Below are 18,238 nucleotides of genomic sequence, written 5' to 3'. Positions count from 1 at the left end.
ACCAGCCAAGTCGTGGACACCGATGTCTTGCTCCCGGGCAAACTAAACACTTTCTTCGCCCGCTTTGAGGATAACACATTGCCACCGACGCGGGCCGCTCCCGAGGACTGTGAGCTCTCGTTCTCCGTGGCCGACGTGAGTAAGACATTTTAAGCGTGTTAACCCTCGCATGGCTGCCGGCCCAGACGGCATCCCTAGCCACATCCTCCGAGCATGCGCAGACCAGCTGGCTGGAGTGTTTGTGGACATATTCAATTTCTTCTTATCCCAATCTGCTGTTCCCACTTGCTTCAAGATGTCCACCATTGTTCCTGTACCCAAGAAAGTGAATGTAACTGAACTAAATGACTCTAGCCCCGTAGCACTCACTTCTGCCATCATGAAGTGCTTTGAGAGGCTAATTTAAGGATCATATCACCTTAGCCGACACCCTAGACCCACTGCAATTTACATACCGCCCCAATCGATCCACGGATGATGCAATCGCCATCGAACTGCACACTGCCCTATCCCATCTGAACAAGAAGAATACCTACGTAAGAATGCTGTTCATTCACTACAGTTCAGCCTTCAACACCATAGTACCCTCCAAGCTCATCATTAAGCTTAGGGCCTTTGGTCTTCCTGACGGGCCTCCCGCAGTTGGTGAACGTAGGCAACAACACCTGATCCTCAACACGGGCCACACAAGGCTGCGCACACACGCCTCCAACTCAATCATCAAGTTTTCAGACGACACAACAGTGGTAGGCCTGATTACCAACAACAACGACACAGCTTACAGGGAGGAGGTGAGGGCCCTGGCGGAGTCGTGCCAGTAAAATAACCTTTTCCTTTTAACGTCAACAAAACGAAGGAACTGATCGTGGACTTCAGGAGACAGAAAAGGGAGCACACCCCCATCCACATCGACGGGGCCGCAGTGGAGAAGGTAAAAAAGCTTCAAGTTCCTCAGAATACACATTACTGACTATCTGAAATGGTCCACCCACACAGAGTGGTGAAGGCGCAACAGCGCCTCTTCAACTTCAGGAAGCTGAAGGATTTCTGCACCGTCCGCAACCACAGGGTTTTCCAGAGGGTGGTGCGGTCTGCATCAAAGCTGGGACAGAGAGACTGAAAAACTGCTTCTATCTTAAGGTCATGGGACTGTTAAATAGCCATCACTAGCCGGCCTCCACCCAGTAACCTGCCCTGAACTTAGTCACTGTCACTAGCTGGCTACCACCCAGTTACTCAACTCTGCACCTTAGAGGATGCTGCCCTATGTATGTAGACATGGAGCACTGGTCACTTTTATTAATGTTTACATAATGTTTTATCCATTTCATATGTATAGACTGTATTCTATTCAAGGCCATCCTATTCAACTATTTCTGTACATATACTATTCTATCCTACGTATTCTTCAGATATACTACATATTCTATCAACATACTGTCCATTAATGTCTATACAGTGCATTCGGAAAGTATTCAGACCCCTTGACTTTTCCCACATTTTGTTACGTTACAGCCTTATTCTAAAATTGATTTTAAAAAACGAAGCATTATTATCAGTCTACACACAATACCTCATAATAACAAAGCAAAAACCTTTTTTTTTTTTTTTTTAAAGCAAATGTATAAAAAATATAAAACATACCTTATTTACATAAGTATTGTGTCGAGGCACAGACCTGGGGAAGGGTACCAAAACATTTCTGCAGCATTGAAGGTCCCCAAGAACACAGTGGCCTCCATTATTCTTAAATGGAAGAAGTTTGGAACCACCAAGACTCTTCCTAGAGCTGGCCGCCCGGCCAAACTGAGCAATCGGGGGAGAAGGTCCTTGGTCAGGGAGGTGACCAAGAACCAGATGGTGACTCTGACACAGCTCCAGAGTTCCTCTGTGGAGATGGGAGAACGTTCCAGAAAGACAACCATCTCTGCAGCACTTCACCAATCAGGCCTTTATGGTAGAGTGGCCAGACGGAAACCACTCCTCAGTAAAAGGCACATGACAGCCCGCTTGGAGTTTGCCAAAAGGCACCTAAAGGACTCATTCTCTGGTCTGATGAAACCAAGATTGAACTCTTTGGCCTGATTGCCAAGCGAAACCTGGCACCATCCCTACAGTGAATCATGGTGGTGGCAGCATCATGCTGTGGGGATGTTTTTAAGTGGCAAGGACTGGGAGACTAGTCAGGATCAAGGGAAAGATGAATGGAGAAAAGTACAGAGAGCTCCTTGATGAAAACCTGCTCCAGAGCGCTCAGGACCTCCGACTGGGGCGAAGATTCACCTTCCAACAGGACAACGACCCTAAGCACACAGCCAAGACAACGCAGGAGTGGCTTTGGGACAAGTCTCTGAATGTCCTTGAGTGGCCCAGCCTGAGCCCGGACTTGAACATCCCTTGAGAGACCTGAAAATAGCTGTGCAGCGACGCTCCCCATCCAACCTGACAGAGCTTGATAGTATCTGTAGAGAATAATTGGAGAAACTCCCCAAATACAGGTGTGCCAAGCTTGTAGCGTCATACCCAAGAAGAATCGAGGTTGTAATCGCTGCCAAAGGTGCTTTAACAAGAATGGCTGTACTGAAGAGCTCAGTGACTTTCAATGTGGCACCGTCATAGGATGCCACCTTTCCAATAAGTCAGTTCATCAAATTTCTGCCCTGCTAGAGCTGCCCCGGTCAACTGTAAGTGCTGTTATTGTGATGTGGAAACGTCTAGGAGCAACAACGGCTCCGCCGCGAAGTGGTAGGCCACACAAGCTAACAGAACAGGACCGCCGAGTGCTGAAGCGCATAGCGTGTAAAAATCACCTGTCCTCGGTTGCAACACTCACTACGAGTTCCAAACTGCCTCGTGAAGCAACGTCAGCACAAGAACTGTTCGTCGGGAGCTTCATGAAATGGGTTTCCATGGCCGAGCAGCCACACACAAGCCTAAGATCACCATGCGCAATGCCAAGTGTCTGCTGGAGTGGCGTAAAGCTCGACGCCATTGGACTCTGGAGCAGTGGAAACATGTTCTCTGGAGTGCTCAATCACGCTTCACCATCTGGCAGTCCGACGGACAAATCTGGGTTTGGAGGATGCCAGGAGAACGCTACCTGCCCAAATGCATAGTGCCAACTGTACAGTTTGATGGATGAAGAATAATGATCTGGGGCTGTTTTTCATGGTTCAGGCTAGGCCCCTTAGTTCCAGTGAAGGGAAATCTTAATGCTACAGCATACAATAACATTCTAGACGATTCTGTGCTTCCACCTTTGTAGCAACAGTTTGGGCAAGGCCCTTTCCTGTTTCAGCATGGCAATGCCCATACAGAAATGGTTTGTCGAGATCGGTGTGGAAGAACTTGACTGGCTTGCACAGAGCCCTGACCTCAACCCCATCTAACACCTTTGGGATGAATTGGAACGCAAAAAAAACGCACCATTTTGTGTTAAGAATTGCAATGCAGCTGGGTTTTTCATGCTCAATAGTTTCCTGTGTGTATCAAGAATGGTCCACCACCAAAGGACATCCAGCCAACTTTACACAATTGTGGGCAGCATTGGAGTCAACATGGGCCAGCATCTGTGTGGAACTCTTTCGACTTCTTGTAGAGTCCATGCCCCGACGAATTGAGGCTGTTATGAGGGCAAAAGGAGGTGCAACTCTATTTTAGGAATGTGTTCATAATATTTGGTATACTCAGTGTATCTTTCATATGCAACTGTAGGTGATCTTTCACATATCTGCATCTGTAGTGGTGGAGTGTGTGTACAGTAGTACAGCAGTGTCTTGCTGAAGGTTGACCTACAGTGCATTCGTTAAGTTTTCAGACCCCTTAACTTTTAACACATTTTGATATGTTACAGCCTCATTCTAAAATTGATTTAAATGTTTTTTTCTTCATCAATCTACACACAATAACCCATAATGACAAAACAAAAACAGGTTTGTAGATTTTTTTGCAAATGTAAATACAAAAACGGAAATATCACATTTACATAAGTATTCAGTTACTTTTACTCAGTACTTTGTTGAAGCACCTTTGGCAGCGATTACAGCCTTGAGTCTTCTTGGGTATGACGCTACAAGCTTGGCACACCTGTATTTGGGGAGTTTCTCCCATTGTTCTCTGCAGATACTCTCAAGCTCTGTCAGGTTGAATGGGGAGTGTCGCTGCACAGCTATTTTCAGGTCTCTCCAGAGATGTTCAAGTCCGAGCTCTGGCTGGGCCACTCAAGGACATTCAAACTTGTCCCGAAGCCATTCCTGCGTTGTCTTGGCTGTGTGTTTTGGGTTGTTATCCTCTTGGAAGGTGAACCTTCGCCCCAGTCTGAGGTCCTGAGCGCTCTGGAGCAGGTTTTCATCAAGGATCTCTCTGTACTTTGCTCCGTTCATCTGGGCCTCGATCCTGACTAGTCTCCCAGTGACTTTCCGAATGCACTTTATGCTGTTTTTACTGAAATCTGAGGCTCATCTGTTAGCCTTTGAATATAGCCCCCTGTATTCGTACTGGATTTAACAGCGGATACAATATCTGCCTGTCCACCTCTCTCCCTCCCTTTAGATCACACACCACCCGTGCCCTCCCCTTCCTGCCCTACAGTGTGTGGTATAGAGTTGGGAACCATTTAAAGCAAACTACACAGGACAGTGTGGTGTTATACATTTGATAGATAAAAATGATAATTGTATGATGTGAAATGACAATGTTGAGGTTTTCAAACGTTGAACTGTTATCATAATCTTCTCAGTGTTGTCTTGTCAAAGTTGCGCTAGCTGTCGATACAACGCTTAGCTTGCTGGAGCAGAAAAGAAGTCTAGCAAGCTGGTGGAAACAGATAAATGCTTTGCAGAATATACTGTGTATAATGACATGTTTTTCTCCCACACCTTAAAGCACTGTATTCTATACAAGCCCGGCTTTGGCTTGAAGCATGACAAGTATACTTTGTCCTCCATTTTCCACTTTTTGGTGTCCATGCAAAGTAGAGCAATAGCCCTATTAACTATTTTTCGGCTTTCACCAATCTGTACTGCTTGCTCTCTCTCCTTTTTTCTCCTCTCTCATTCTTTCTCTCCCTCTTTTTCCTCTCAGTACAAACAGCAACACACTCTCCTGCACAAAGTGAATGGGGCTACTATGCTGGTCACTTTTTTCATCTGTCGAGTCCTCCTCTTCCCTTACCTCTACTACGTGTATGGCAGGTATGTCTCTCTGTCTGTCCCTCACTCTCTATCACGCTCTGCTTCCATGCTGAGCTTTAAGGACTGATGTGCGTGGTGATTTGGTCACATCTCTTATTTTTCTAACTCTTCTATCAGGGTTCGGGGCTTGTGAAGAGAGCAGCATTGTATTGGGCGGCTGCCAAGGGATAGTTCACCTACGTTTCATAATACTTTCATCATTTGGAGTCCATGTACTGTTAGGGCCAGATTCAGAGTTGAGATAAGCGCAAGGAACTCTGGCTTTTGCATGGATAATTTACAGTTGATGTCGGAAGTTTACATACACTAGGGTTGGAGTCATTAAAACTCATTTTTCAACCACTCCACACATTTCTTGTTAACAAACTATAGTTTTGGCAAGTCGGTTAGGACATCTACTTTGTGCATGACACTAGTAATTTTTCCAACAATTGTTTACAGACAAATTATTTAACTTATAATTCACTATCACAATTCCAGTGGGTCAGAAGTTTACATACACTAAGTTGACTGTACCTTCAAACAGCTTGGAAAATTCATGGCTTTGGAAGCTTCTGATAGGCTAATTACATCATTTGAGTCAATTGGAGGTGTACCTGTGGATGTATTTCAAGGCCTACCTTCAAACTCAGTGCCTCTTTGCTTGACATTTACATTTACACATCATGGGAAAATCAAAAGAAATCAGCCAAGACCACAGAAAAAATATAGACCTCCACAAGTCTGGTTCATCCTTGGGAGCAATTTCCAAACGTCTGAAGGTACCACGTTCATCCGTACAAACAATAGTACGCAAGTATAAACACTATGGGACCGCGCAGCCATCATACCGCTCAGGAAGGAGACTCGTTCTGTCTCCTAGAGATGAACGTACTTTGGTGCGAAAAGTGCAAATCAATCCCAGAACAACAGCAAAGGACCTTGTGAAGATGATTGAGGAAACGGGTACAAAAGTATCTATATCCACAGTAAAAAGAGTCCTATATTGACATAACCTGAAAGGCTGCTCAGCAAGGAAGAAGCCACTGCTCCAAAACCGCCATAAAAAAGCCAGACTACGGTTTGCAACTGCACATGGGGACAAAGATCGTACCTTTTGGAGAAATGTCCTCTGGTTTGTTGAAACAACAATAGAAATGTTTGGCCATAATGACCATCGTTATGTTTGGAGGAAAAGGGGTAGGATTGCAAGCCGAAGAACACCATCCCAACCGTGAAGCACGGGGGTGGCAGCATCATGCTGTGGGGGTGCTTTGCTGCAGGAGGGACTGGTGCACTTCACAAAGTAGATGGCATCATGAGGAAGAAAAATGTGGATATATTGAAGCAACATCTCAAGACATCAGTCAGGAAGTTAAAGCTTGGTCGCAAATGGGTCTTCCAAATGGACAATGGGCCTCATTCACCAATATCTACCTAAGAATTTTCTAAACTTTGTTCTTAATAAACTCCCTAAGAAAAGTCTACGTCGGATTCATGACATGTTCTTAAACAACAGAGTTGTTCGCACCCGTGTTCTTAGGATTGATGAATCCCACGTCTTCGTAATTGAAAGCGTGTGCCAGTTGTTCCTAATTAGCATAAGAAAACGCCCCTGAAATTCCCATATAAGGACATGACACTCCAGGGCCGTGTGCAAGAAAAGTTGGAGAATGTCCAAAAGATGCACAGACTGTGGTGGTCCACCGATCACCAAACGAAAAAGGAACTTCAGTAATTCTGAAATAGAAATTCTACTGCAACAGGTAAATGCCAAACGAGGCATAATATTTAGTAGTGTTTCCAGTGGTTTTAAAGCCACCAACAAAACGGAGGCATGGAAGGAGATCACGGATTCCGTGAACTCTGTTTCTGGACAACGTCGCTCAATTGAAGATGTAAAAAATAAATGGTTTGACTTAAAATCAGAGACCAAAAAATCCATTGCCAAACACGAGACATATACTGAGGGAATGGCCGGCAGGGAGGTAGCTCAGTTGATAGAGCATGGCGTTTGCAACGCCAGGGTTGTGGGTTCGATTCCCATGGGGTATGAAAATTAAAAAAAAGAATAATGTATGCACTAACTGTAAGTCGCTCTGGATAAGAGCGTCTGCTAAATGACATAAATGTAAATGTAAATGACCACTGGAGGGGGGCATGCAGGCCCTGAGTTATCTGAGATTGACCAGCGCTTCGGGGCCATTATTGGTGAGACGGCACTCAGCGGAGCAACTGGACACTGACCAGGGCCCTATATCAACAGCTTAATATCCTCCAAGGCCATCTCCCACCAGTGAATCAGATGGTAAGCAAGTCTTTCTGAATTTATACAATTGCATGCCATAATTTAACTGAAAGCAATGGTGAAACCATTGGAAAGGAATTTTACACCAGTTTGTCAAACCAAATGTGGGCCTATGACTGTGAATGAGTCCTCGTTTGAAATCCTATTGCTTTTGCATTAGGCCTATATTGAACAAACAGTATCGTTTTTGTTATTTACAGATCTCCAATCCAGGCAACCCCTCTGTGAAGAGGAACCTGACACCATTTGGCCTTCCTGCAGTAGGCCTGCCTCTGTATGTGCCCCCAGGTCCCGTCCAACTGCATGTGTCATCTCCGATGCGGTCTTGGATAACCAGGAGCGGATTGCGCAAAGTCTCTGTGAAATTGCTTCTACTCTGGCCACAATATCAGAAACACTCAAAAACATAAACACACATTTAAAAATATAAAGAACGCGCACTGAAACCTGTCATTTCATGTGTTTAATTTGTGGTATTTAAAGGACAAAACAAATAAAAAACAAGAAATTATTTGTTGTCTGACTTCCACGCCATGTCTGTTGTCTGGTCCCAGCAATGGGTCAGGATGCACATCCTGGTGTGGTGGCTGAAGTGGAAGTGGAACACCACGCTTCATAGCGATGTTGTGTAACACACAACAGGCCATGATTATTCTGCAAACCTAAAAACGGTGTAAAGATGATCAAAAGCTAGAAAAACTAAATAAAATTAATTGTTGGAATTAGATTATTCTACAACATGTTCTCCATTTTCCAAACCTGAATAAAACAAGTAGTCCTACTCACCTTCTCTGGCTTGTAAAGCAGCTTACCACCTGCTGTGTCCAAACACATCCAGCGTCCCTTCAGAATACCAATGGTTCGCTCAATGGTGGAGCGGGTGCGTGCGTGCCTCTGGTTATAAGAGGCCTCTTGGTGCGTCTGAGGGTTTGTTAGTGGCGTCATTAGCCAGGGCGCAAGGGCATACCCCCGATCTCCTAGTCATTAATGTCATTAATGAAGAAACCCAATTTTTGAAACCAACAATTGGAATTTGAAATTACTGAACGATGCTTACCAATGAGCCATGCGTCTCCAGCAGCTCCTTGTTCCAGGCGTATTCCCACAGAACTGTTCTGCAAAATATATGAGTCATGTGCACCTCCTGGGAAGTGGGAGACCACGTTCAAGAGATGGTTGTCGGAGTCGCAGATGACTTGTACATTGAGTGATATTCCTTGCGGTTGAGGTATGGGAATGGGTCTGGTGAGGGTGCCTTAATGCGCACGTGAGTCTATTGCCCCGATTACGTTGTGCAGACCAGCAGCTTTTGTCCACAACTCGTGGGAGAGCGCGGCTGATGGATGGCTGTGATATGCCCACCCGGTCTGCTAACTCCCGCTGAAATGTGCGTAAGAATGCTCTTGAGTGTGCGTGGATTTTGTTCTTAGCTAAGAACAAATCCAAGATGAGAAAACATTAGTGAATATCAGAATCTTCGTAAAAAGTGCATAAGTGGGGTTTAAGAACACATTACTTTGTAAGAACGGTTGGTGAATGAGGCCCAATGACCCCAAGCACACTTCGAAAGTTGTGGCAAAATGGCTTAAGGACAACAAAGTCAAGGTATTGGAGTGGCCATCACAAAGCCCTGACCTCAATCCTATAGAAAATGTGTGGGCAGAACTGAAAAAGCGTGTGGGAGCAAGGAGGCCTACAAACCAGACTCAGTTACACCAGCTCTGTCAGGAGGAATGGGCCAAAATTCACCCAACTTATTGTGGGAAGCTTGTGGAAGGCTACCTGAAACGTTTGACCCAAGTTAAACAATTTAAAGGCAATGCTACCAAATACTAATGTGATGAAATAAATAAAAGCTGAAATAAATAATTCTCTCTACTATTATTCTGATTTCACATTCTTAAAATAAAGTGGTGATCCTAACTGACCTAAGACAGGGAATTTTTACTAGGATTAAATGTCAGGAATTGTGAAAAACAGAGTTTAAATGTATTTGGCTAAGGTGTATGTAAACTTCCGACTTCAACTGTATTGACATCAATGGGAGCATAGCGTGAAAATGTAAGTGTGTGTGGATCTCATTTAGTAGCCTGGCTACCCATCCACATCACTCCGGCCAAACGCCACACCCACTAACTTCTCAAATGCAGACACATTCAAATTGTTCTGGTTGTTCCCAAAAACCGATGGATTGGGCCAGAGACAGCCTACACGAATCACGTCATTTTGGCCTCAGCACAAAATACTTATAGGATAGCAGGTTCAGACTGATGTATAGAGCGATTGATAGAGCAGCAAAATTAAATTCAGGATGAGTCATCAGGCAACTAATTTTGGTCAAATTGAGCCATTTCAGGTAAACTGATGAAAATAAGAAAGTGATGAAATATGGGTTAACTATCCCTTTAATGCCCCGGCTCCCCCCTTTTGTTGGATCTATGTATGTGGCCACTCTGAAGCCCCCATGTGCCCATTCTCTTTATAATCCCCCCTCCAGGTACACGTCCATTCCCTTCTACATGGTTCCTTTCAACGTGCCCTGGCAAGTTAACCTGGGCGCAGCTATGCTCATGGCCCCCCAGGTCTACTGGTTCTCCCTCATTTGCCGAGGGGCCCTGCGACTCTTCACTGGCTCTTACCGCTCCCGGAGGCCCCCGGTCACCGCCAAGGAAGACTTGGACGGACAGGCGCCGTCTCAGCCCTCCAATGGGTACAGCACTCATGCCACAGAGCAGAAGTCAGGCTCTCACTGAGAAGTGGGAGGGAGGGTGAGAGGTAAGGAAGGAGGTGGGGAGAATGTACCGGTGGGTGAAGTTGAAAGGTGATGTGAGACTTTGAACAAACATGAGTTTCGCAAGCGTAAAAAAAGAAATGCTTCAAATGGTACTGTCTTTGTTGCCAGAATCTATACTCAATCCCGATATTCTGCTTGTGCGAATAAAGGAATCGAAGGGAGCGTTTGCACATTGAACAGCACACAACAAAGTCATCAGATGCTATTGATGCACGTTGAGAATGGAGAAAGAGAGATTAGCCTGAAAGAAGTATAGCAATCGAGAAGTGGAGACCGGCCTCATGTAGATCAAATAAAATCCTGTTTGCCTAGGAGATAAGTTTAGCACAGGAGTTAGGAATGTATTATACTGGTATGTTTAGTACATTGCTGTAGATAGAAAGGTCTAATTCAGCTTAGTAACGAAGAAGAAACATCCTTGCCGAGCAGTATTTTGACTTGTTAGTGTTTATCTGTATCCTTTGTACACTCTTAACAAATGTAACCAGCGTAGAAGGGAGGTAATCTGATAAGACTGTATTATGCTGCCTTATCTCAATTGTTTGTGTACTACATTTTGTTCATTTATTTTAATGTGGAATATTTAATTTTTCCTTGGACTGAGAATGTGACAAGTGTTCATACCCCCCAAAAAACATTTAGTAATTCCTGTGTCAGTGTTAGCTTCACGTTGATTTGGGTTGTAGTTCTGTTTCTGATCTCCCATTGTTTCTTTTTTTATTTATTTTTGATCCATTTTGATCTCCAGTAGTTCAGGTAGCAAATGCATGAATCATTTCACCTGTTGGCAGTTAAACTCTGCCACCTTGCAACAGTGTTATTTTATTCAGTGTAGAGAATGTAATTTTGAACATTGAGGAACAAAATAAATGGCACATTTTGTGGGCCTTTGGGTTTCTATGCCCTACGTGGGTCCTTAGTTAACTTTTGACTAAGTGGTGTTGAAGCATATTAGGTACATGAGTTAGTGCCAGTGCAAAAAAAAAAAAAAGGCAGCCCTATGAATTTCCACATACTGTCAGTCATTGGCTGACCTTACACAATAGTAGTCTGCCCAATAATATTTAATCAAAAACAAGGGACATTTTATTACCACTGCTGTAATTAGTGAATTGCTTAAATCGACCATAATATAAATCAATACACTGTCTTGGTAGCATTTAGTATAGGTTGACCTTTTTAAGACTCTTGAAACTACTTTAGGAGTCAAGTCTGTTTCTGCTTCTTCAGTTTCTTGTTTGTACTGAGCAAATTTCATTGAGCCACTGGTTTCAGGAGCCCTATTCACTCAGAAAACCTGTCTCCTGGATTCCTACCAACATAACTATACTTCCCTGAACATGGAAAATTTTTTACTAGGAAAACAAACATGGTCCAGTAACCTTGAATGCAAGAAAGAAGATGGGGCAATAATAATGTCTAGATGGCGATAAACTATACCTTTCTGTTCCATATGTTTAGGGGTTCTTGCCATTGGGGGAAAAATTTATTTCAACTGATTTACTGTATATGCTATGCTTATTTATTTGTAAGTATTTTATTTATTTGTGGTTTTGAATTGAATGCATATTTATGCATACATATTTTATACCGTATACACTTCTGAGCCTTATGAAGGCTATATTGTTAACTCATAGCTAAAATATACTCCTCTGTCCTGAACTTGTCTGGGTGTTGTATATCAAGACACTGATTTATAAAAAAAAATAATGAGTAAAATGTTTATTACAAGGATACAAAACGCACAATCATACAAAATTGGTAATGGCATAAAAAAAATCAAGCCTCGAAGCTCTTGGCCTGCAGTTCCTTCCTCTTGTAAAGTCCTGTCTCAGTATCGCCTCTGTCTTGGCGAGAAGATTTTGCTGGGGTCGCTGTCTCTCTCCCTCTCCTTTTCTCGCTCTTTTTGACTGTTGGGAGACAGTGCCTCCTCGGGCCCGGCTCGGCTGCTCTTCTCGCTCTTGAAGAGGTCTCGTCCAGTCCGGAGAATGTGCTCCTCGATTTTGCGGTGGCGTTTCATGTCTGACAGTACCTTGTCCAACCTAGCCTCCCGTTTGACAGAGGACCGAGCCGAGGACCCTGCGAAAAGAGGATGAATAAACCAAAAAATTAGGGTAATGGTTAACTGCTGTCAACCACTGAGGGTATTAGTTTTAGCTCAGGTGGAGTTACTCCCGGGTTGAAAGTGATCATATTTGTTTGCTAACCAGTAGTGCTGAGCGAGTAACTGAAATTTAGGTAATATTTTTTTGTTTTTAAACAACTAACGGACCTACGTCAGGTCAATTATTTTAGTTTTTTTCTTCTTCTGTGAGCTCAATGCACACATCGCACAGTTTCTCTAGAGATTAATCAGATCCAGCCTGAACTGTGCGATATAGTAGGGAGTGGTAGTTTCCAACAGGCCAATATTCGACATAGTTTAACTCATGACCATAATCCATTGCGCCTCTACATGTCTGGTCTGTGTTTATTTTACGCCTGCTGCAGAAGAGCGAAGAATGCGCAATCGTGAGATGATCAATAGCAGCTGTTGCTTCGCGAGGTATCTACCTGAAAATACATGATCTAAGTGATTGATATGTGGTATTCAGCAGTATGCCTTATTTACTTTTAAGCACTACAAAATAGTGATTTTGTCAGACAGCACAGGTAGCAGCTCTATAGAGATGAGTGACTTGGAATGAAATAAAGTCATCAAATAAAACAAATGTAATATACACTAACAATATTTTATTTAAATAATATGAACAAATGATGGTTAATAAGTGGCAGTAATGGGCAGTCACTACCATCATGGGACTTCTATTAATTTATTCTGTGTTACAGCACTCAACCCACATAATGCATAGTCCATTTAATGTAAATAATCGTAAACCGAAATATAAAACCTGTGATTATTTTTTCATAATCTAACCAAAACGACCTCCAAAAAGCACTAATCGCTCAGCACTACTAACCAGGCTGCCTTCCGGGCATGAGCCGGGTACCCCGCTGAAGGCTCAAACTCACATCAAGCACGTGGAGATCAAGCACGTGGAGTAATAATTTACTCCACGTGTGAAAAACAGTGGCCTTTCGAATGAAAACTAGTTAGAAAATTAGGGCATACATTTTATGCTAGATACACTATATATACAAAAGTATGTGGAGACCCCTTCAAATTAGTGGATTCGGCTATTTCAGCCACACCCGTTACTGACAGGTGTATAAAATCGAGCACATAGCTATGCAATCTCCATAGACAAACATTGGCAGTAGAATGGCCTTACTGAAGAGCTCAGTGACTTTCAACGTGTCACCCTCATAGGATGCCAACAAGTCAGTTCGTCAAATTTCTGCCCTGCTAGAGCTGCCCTGGTCAACTGTAAGTGCTGTTATTGTTAAGTGGAAACGTCTAGGTGTAACAACGGCTCAGCCGCAAAGTAGTAGGCCACACAAGCTCACAGAACGGGACTGCCGAGTGCTGAAGCGCATAAACTCGTCTGTCCTCGGTTGCAACACTCACTACCGAGTTCCAAACTGCCTCTGGAAGCAATGTCAGCACAAGAACTGTTCGTCAGGAGCTTTATGAAATGGGTTTCCATGGCCGAGCAGCCGCACACAAGCCTAAGGTCCTCATGCCCAAGCGTCGGCTGGAGTGGTGTAAAGCTCGCCGCCATTGGACTCTGGAGCAGTGGAGTGATGAATCACGCTTCACCATCTGGCAGCCCGATGGACGAATCTGGGTTTGGTGGATGCCAAGAGAACGCTCCCTGCCAAATGCATGGTGCCAACTGTAAAGTTTGGTGGAGGAGGAATATTGCTCTGGGGCTGTTTTTCATGGTTCGGCTAGGCCCCTTAGTTCCTGTGAAGGGAAATGTTAACGCTACAGCATACAATTACATTCTAGACGATTCTGTGCTTCCAACTTTGTGGCAATAATTTGGGGAAGGCCCTTTCCTGTTTCAGCATGACAATGCCCCTGTGCACAAAGTGAGGTCCATACAGAAATGGTTTGTCGAGATCGGTGTGGAAGAACTTGACTGGCCTGCACAGAGCCCTGATCTCAACCCCATCGAACACCTTTGGGATGAATTGGAACGCCTACTGCGAGCCAGGCCTAAATCGCCCAACATCAGTGCCCAACCTCACCAATGCTCTTGTGGCTGAATGGAAGCAAGTCCCCGCAGCAATGTTCCAACAGAAGAGTAGAACCTGTTGTAGCAGTAAAGGGGGAACCAACTCCATATTAATGGCCATGATTTTTGAATGAGATGTTCAACAAGCAGGTGTCCACATACTTTTGGTAATGTAGTGTACATGTATCTTTATGAACAATGCATCATGCCACCTTCTTGACAATTATGCCCCGGTTGCGCAGATTACTGTTTAATTTGAGCAGGGTGCTCCGCCCAGCACCAGTTTTAGCTGGTGACATGCCGGGCCATAGCTCATTGCACTCCGGTTCAGTCAAATTGAATCTCATCAAATTGCTTTTTGAAAATCACTCTATTAGGTAATAGGTAAGTGCTTGTAGATCCTAAGTTCAAGAAGAGTTGTGTCCTCAGACATTTTGCTGAGAGATACTGTGGAATGAAAGGTATCTTCCAAAACAAAGAATGAGGTAAGTGAAAGTCATGAGAAGTAAGTGTCATGAGAAGTAAGTATCATACCTGGTGTCCTGCGTCGGTTGATAAAAGTATTTTTTGGAGTCTGTTGTATCTGCTCTTCATCAAAATCAAACTCTGTGGGAGATGGGGCCCTGACAAAGAAAGAAAATACAAGTCATCCATACTGCCATATTTTAATCTTTAAAAAAACCAGGGTTGAGTTCATTAGGAACCAAATAGACAAAAACGCTGAAAAACAGGGAGAGACTACATAGGGCTCTATTTCAACAAACCTAATGCAATGGTAAATCTTAGCACTGGCGGTAGCGCTATAGGTTTGGGGGTGTGTCAAATATTTTCACAACTGGAATTATGGGCACAGCAGCTGGCGGTGGTGCGAAAGGGCTAGGTTTTGATGAATAAACAAGTTGTAGGTATATCAGGCTTGACCCCTCACTGGCCAATCAGAACTTGCTCCATGGCTAAATATGTGGTTGCTTCAAGACGTATTGCGTTGTCAGCAACTCCAATTCGAATGTTAGTCTATTTATAGCCTATTTTGTTAAATAGCCTACCACAGTGTTTCCCAAACTTGGTCCAGGAGACCCCAAGGGGTGCACGTTCTGGTTTTTACCCTAGCACTACAACACAGCCGATTCAAGTAATCAACTAATCATCAAGCTTTCATTACTTGAATTAGCTGTGTAATACTAGGGCAAAAACCACAACGTGCACCCCAGGACCGAGTTTGGGAAACGCCGGCCTACAGAAACAAAATAACAAATGTAGGCCTATCCCATATTTGCTAAATATGTTGAACATGTTTGCAGTCCACATTGAGTCAGGGATGGGCAACTGGCAGCCCTCAATTTCCAAAACGGGGCCCCTGACCAGTCGAAACTCAGTCGTGGTCTCAACTTACTGTTGAGAGTTAGAATACACAAGGTGCAATTTCGAAATTTGGTTGTGCATGACAGTCAAACAATTTGCCATGTCAGCTAACAATGTTTAGATTGGTAAGTTAGTCTAGCCAGCTATCTAAACTTGTAGTAATCATGGCCGAATACCGACCGGGCACGCATGGCACGTGGCCAGGGGCCTTGACTTCCAGGGGTCCCCCATTTATGTTTTGTCACTCACTCAGATAGCATATTAACATGGCATAAGTCATGGCAAAATGTGTAGAATTTCAGGAAATTTGCTTTAAAAAGGAAAAAGTATTTAGGCCCCATGGCAAAATTTCGAAATTTTCTCTACGCCCCATGGAAAAATGTGCATAGTTGCAAGAAATGTACTTTAAAAGAAAAAATACATTTATCTTCACCGTCATGACTGGGCCAGTAAAACAATTGCACCCATCTATACACAATACCCCATAATGACTACGTGAAAACCTGTTTTTAGAAATGTTTACACATTTACTGAAAATGAAATACAGAAACATAATTTACATAAGTATTCACACCCCTGAGTCAATACTTTGTAGAAGCACCTTTGGCAGCGATTACAGCTGTGAGTCTTTCTGGATAAGTCTATAAGAGTGTTCCACATCTGGATTGTGCAACATTTGCCAATTAATCTTTTCAGAATTCTTCAAGCTCTGTAAAATTGGTTGTTTATCATTGCTAGACAACCATTTTCAGGTCTTGCCATAGATTTTCAAGTAGGTTTAAGTCAGAATTGTAACTCGGCCACTCAGGAACATTCACTGTCTTGTTGGTAAGCAACTCCAGTGTAGATTTGGCCTTGTGTTTTAGGTTATTGTCCTGCTGAAAAGTGAATTCATCTCCCAGTGTTTGGTGGAAAACAGAATGAACTAGGATTTTGCCTGTGCTTAGCTCCATTCCGTTTCTTTTTTTATCCTGAAAAACCTTAATGATTACAAGCATACCCATAACATGATGCAGCCACCACTATGCTTAAAAATCTGGAGAGTGGTACTCAGCAATGTGTTGAATTGGATTTGCCCCAAACATAACACTTTGTATTTGTTTATTGCTTCGCCACATTTTTGGCAGTATTACTTTAGTGCCTTGTTGCAAACAGGATGCATGTTTTTCAATAAGGTTAGTATTGTGGAGTAACTACACCTGTTGTTGATCCATCCTCTGTGTTCTCCCATCACAGCCATTAAACTCTGTTTTAAATTCACCATTGGCCTCATGGTGAAATCCCTGAGCGGTTTCCTTACTCTCCAGCAACTGAGTTAGGAAGGATGCCTGTATCTTTGTAGTGACTGGGTGGATTGATACACCATCCGAAGTGTAATTACTAACTTCACCATGCTCAAAGGGATGTTCAATGTCTACTTTGGTTGAATCTGTTTTTGAAATTCACTGCTCGACTGAGGTAGTCATTCAAAAACCATGTTAAAAACTATTCACACACAGTGAGTCCATGTAACTTATTAATGTGACTCGTTAAGCACATTTTTACTCCTGAACTTATTTAGGCTTGCCATAACAAAGGGGTTGAATACTTTATGACATTTCAGCTTTGCATTTGTAATTAATTAGGAACATTTCTGAAGAACATAATTCCATTATGGGGTATTGTGTGTAGACCATTGACCAAAAAAATCTAAATGTAATCCCATTTTAAATTCAGGTTGTAACACAACAAAATGTGGAAAAAGTAAAGGGGTGTGAATACTTTCTGAAAGCACAGTAGCTATGACCTACCATCGCCATTGAAATGGCCAGTAGTGACTTTGCCACGTGAAAGGTAAAATAACAAACAGGCAAATATCTTAGAAGCGGATTCAGAACCTCGGACAGCGATCGGAATTCCCGCGATTCAGAGGAAAGTGGAAGATGCATTTTTTGACAAAATGATAAACGAAAAACAATAAGTCATTGTTAAATAACTTGATGTTCATAAACACGCTTCCCTAGTCACTAATACATTTCATGCATTGGGCATCGCACATAATGAGTCCAAACTTTTCACAGAAGCTGGACGAAAATAATGTCCAATCTAAATAATAAAGGGAAATGTCTGACTGTTTTGCTGCTCGTGATATTTTAATAAAACATTGGTGATATACATAAGCCTACTGTACGCCTCCGCTGACAAAATCAATGCCATAACCAATTGCGTTACCGCTAAGACCAGCTTTTGGTCGGTCTTAAATATCCATAGTTGCGCTGACTGAAATTGGCATATTGCCACACGTTAAGGACACACCTCATATTTCCACTCCTCCAGCCTCGGCGCAAGCGAGCTGACGTTAGAAAGGTAAATTGCCGAACCTGGCGTAAGGGGTGGAAAATGCCAGTGGGCCAGTTTTTACATGACGAAATTGCAAACTAAAGTGTGTTTGACACTAGCGCCTCAGAGGCAGCCGAAAATAGAGCACCTAGACTTGTCCAAT

At 43.3% G+C, this 18,238-nt stretch overlaps 2 protein-coding genes across 5 annotated transcripts in view; one reads left to right on the top strand and one right to left on the bottom strand.

Annotated features, from left to right (window-relative positions):
* The window catches only part of tlcd3bb (TLC domain containing 3Bb), a 65,992-nt gene that overhangs the window by 39,255 nt on the left and 8,499 nt on the right, over positions 1–18,238 (top strand). Inside the window, exons 6-7 of one of the 2 annotated variants that reach the window (XM_084178870.1) lie at positions 5,083–5,192; positions 9,977–10,254. In XM_084178870.1, coding sequence (XP_084034996.1) covers positions 5,083–5,192; positions 9,977–10,232 — 366 coding nt within the window. In that variant the 3' untranslated portion in view covers positions 10,233–10,254. Of the gene's footprint in view, positions 1–5,082; positions 5,193–9,976; positions 11,928–18,238 lie in introns of those variants that run through there. The other variant, XM_084178869.1, reaches the window with a different exon arrangement.
* Positions 11,981–18,238, bottom strand: part of pagr1 (PAXIP1 associated glutamate-rich protein 1) — a 41,485-nt gene continuing 35,227 nt past the window's right edge. For all 3 annotated transcript variants that reach the window (XM_084178578.1, XM_084178577.1, XM_084178579.1), the window contains 2 exons: positions 14,929–15,017; positions 11,981–12,352 (listed from right to left, as the gene is read on the bottom strand). In XM_084178578.1, coding sequence (XP_084034704.1) covers positions 12,105–12,352; positions 14,929–15,017 — 337 coding nt within the window. In that variant the 3' untranslated portion in view covers positions 11,981–12,104. The remainder of the gene's footprint in view (positions 12,353–14,928; positions 15,018–18,238) is intronic.

Source organism: Coregonus lavaretus, assembly GCF_964263955.1.
Source record: "Coregonus lavaretus genome assembly, chromosome: 1".
Lineage (NCBI taxonomy): Eukaryota > Metazoa > Chordata > Actinopteri > Salmoniformes > Salmonidae > Coregonus > Coregonus lavaretus.
Note: the sequence above shows the minus strand (reverse complement) of the source record. Positions and strands in the feature narration are given on the sequence as shown.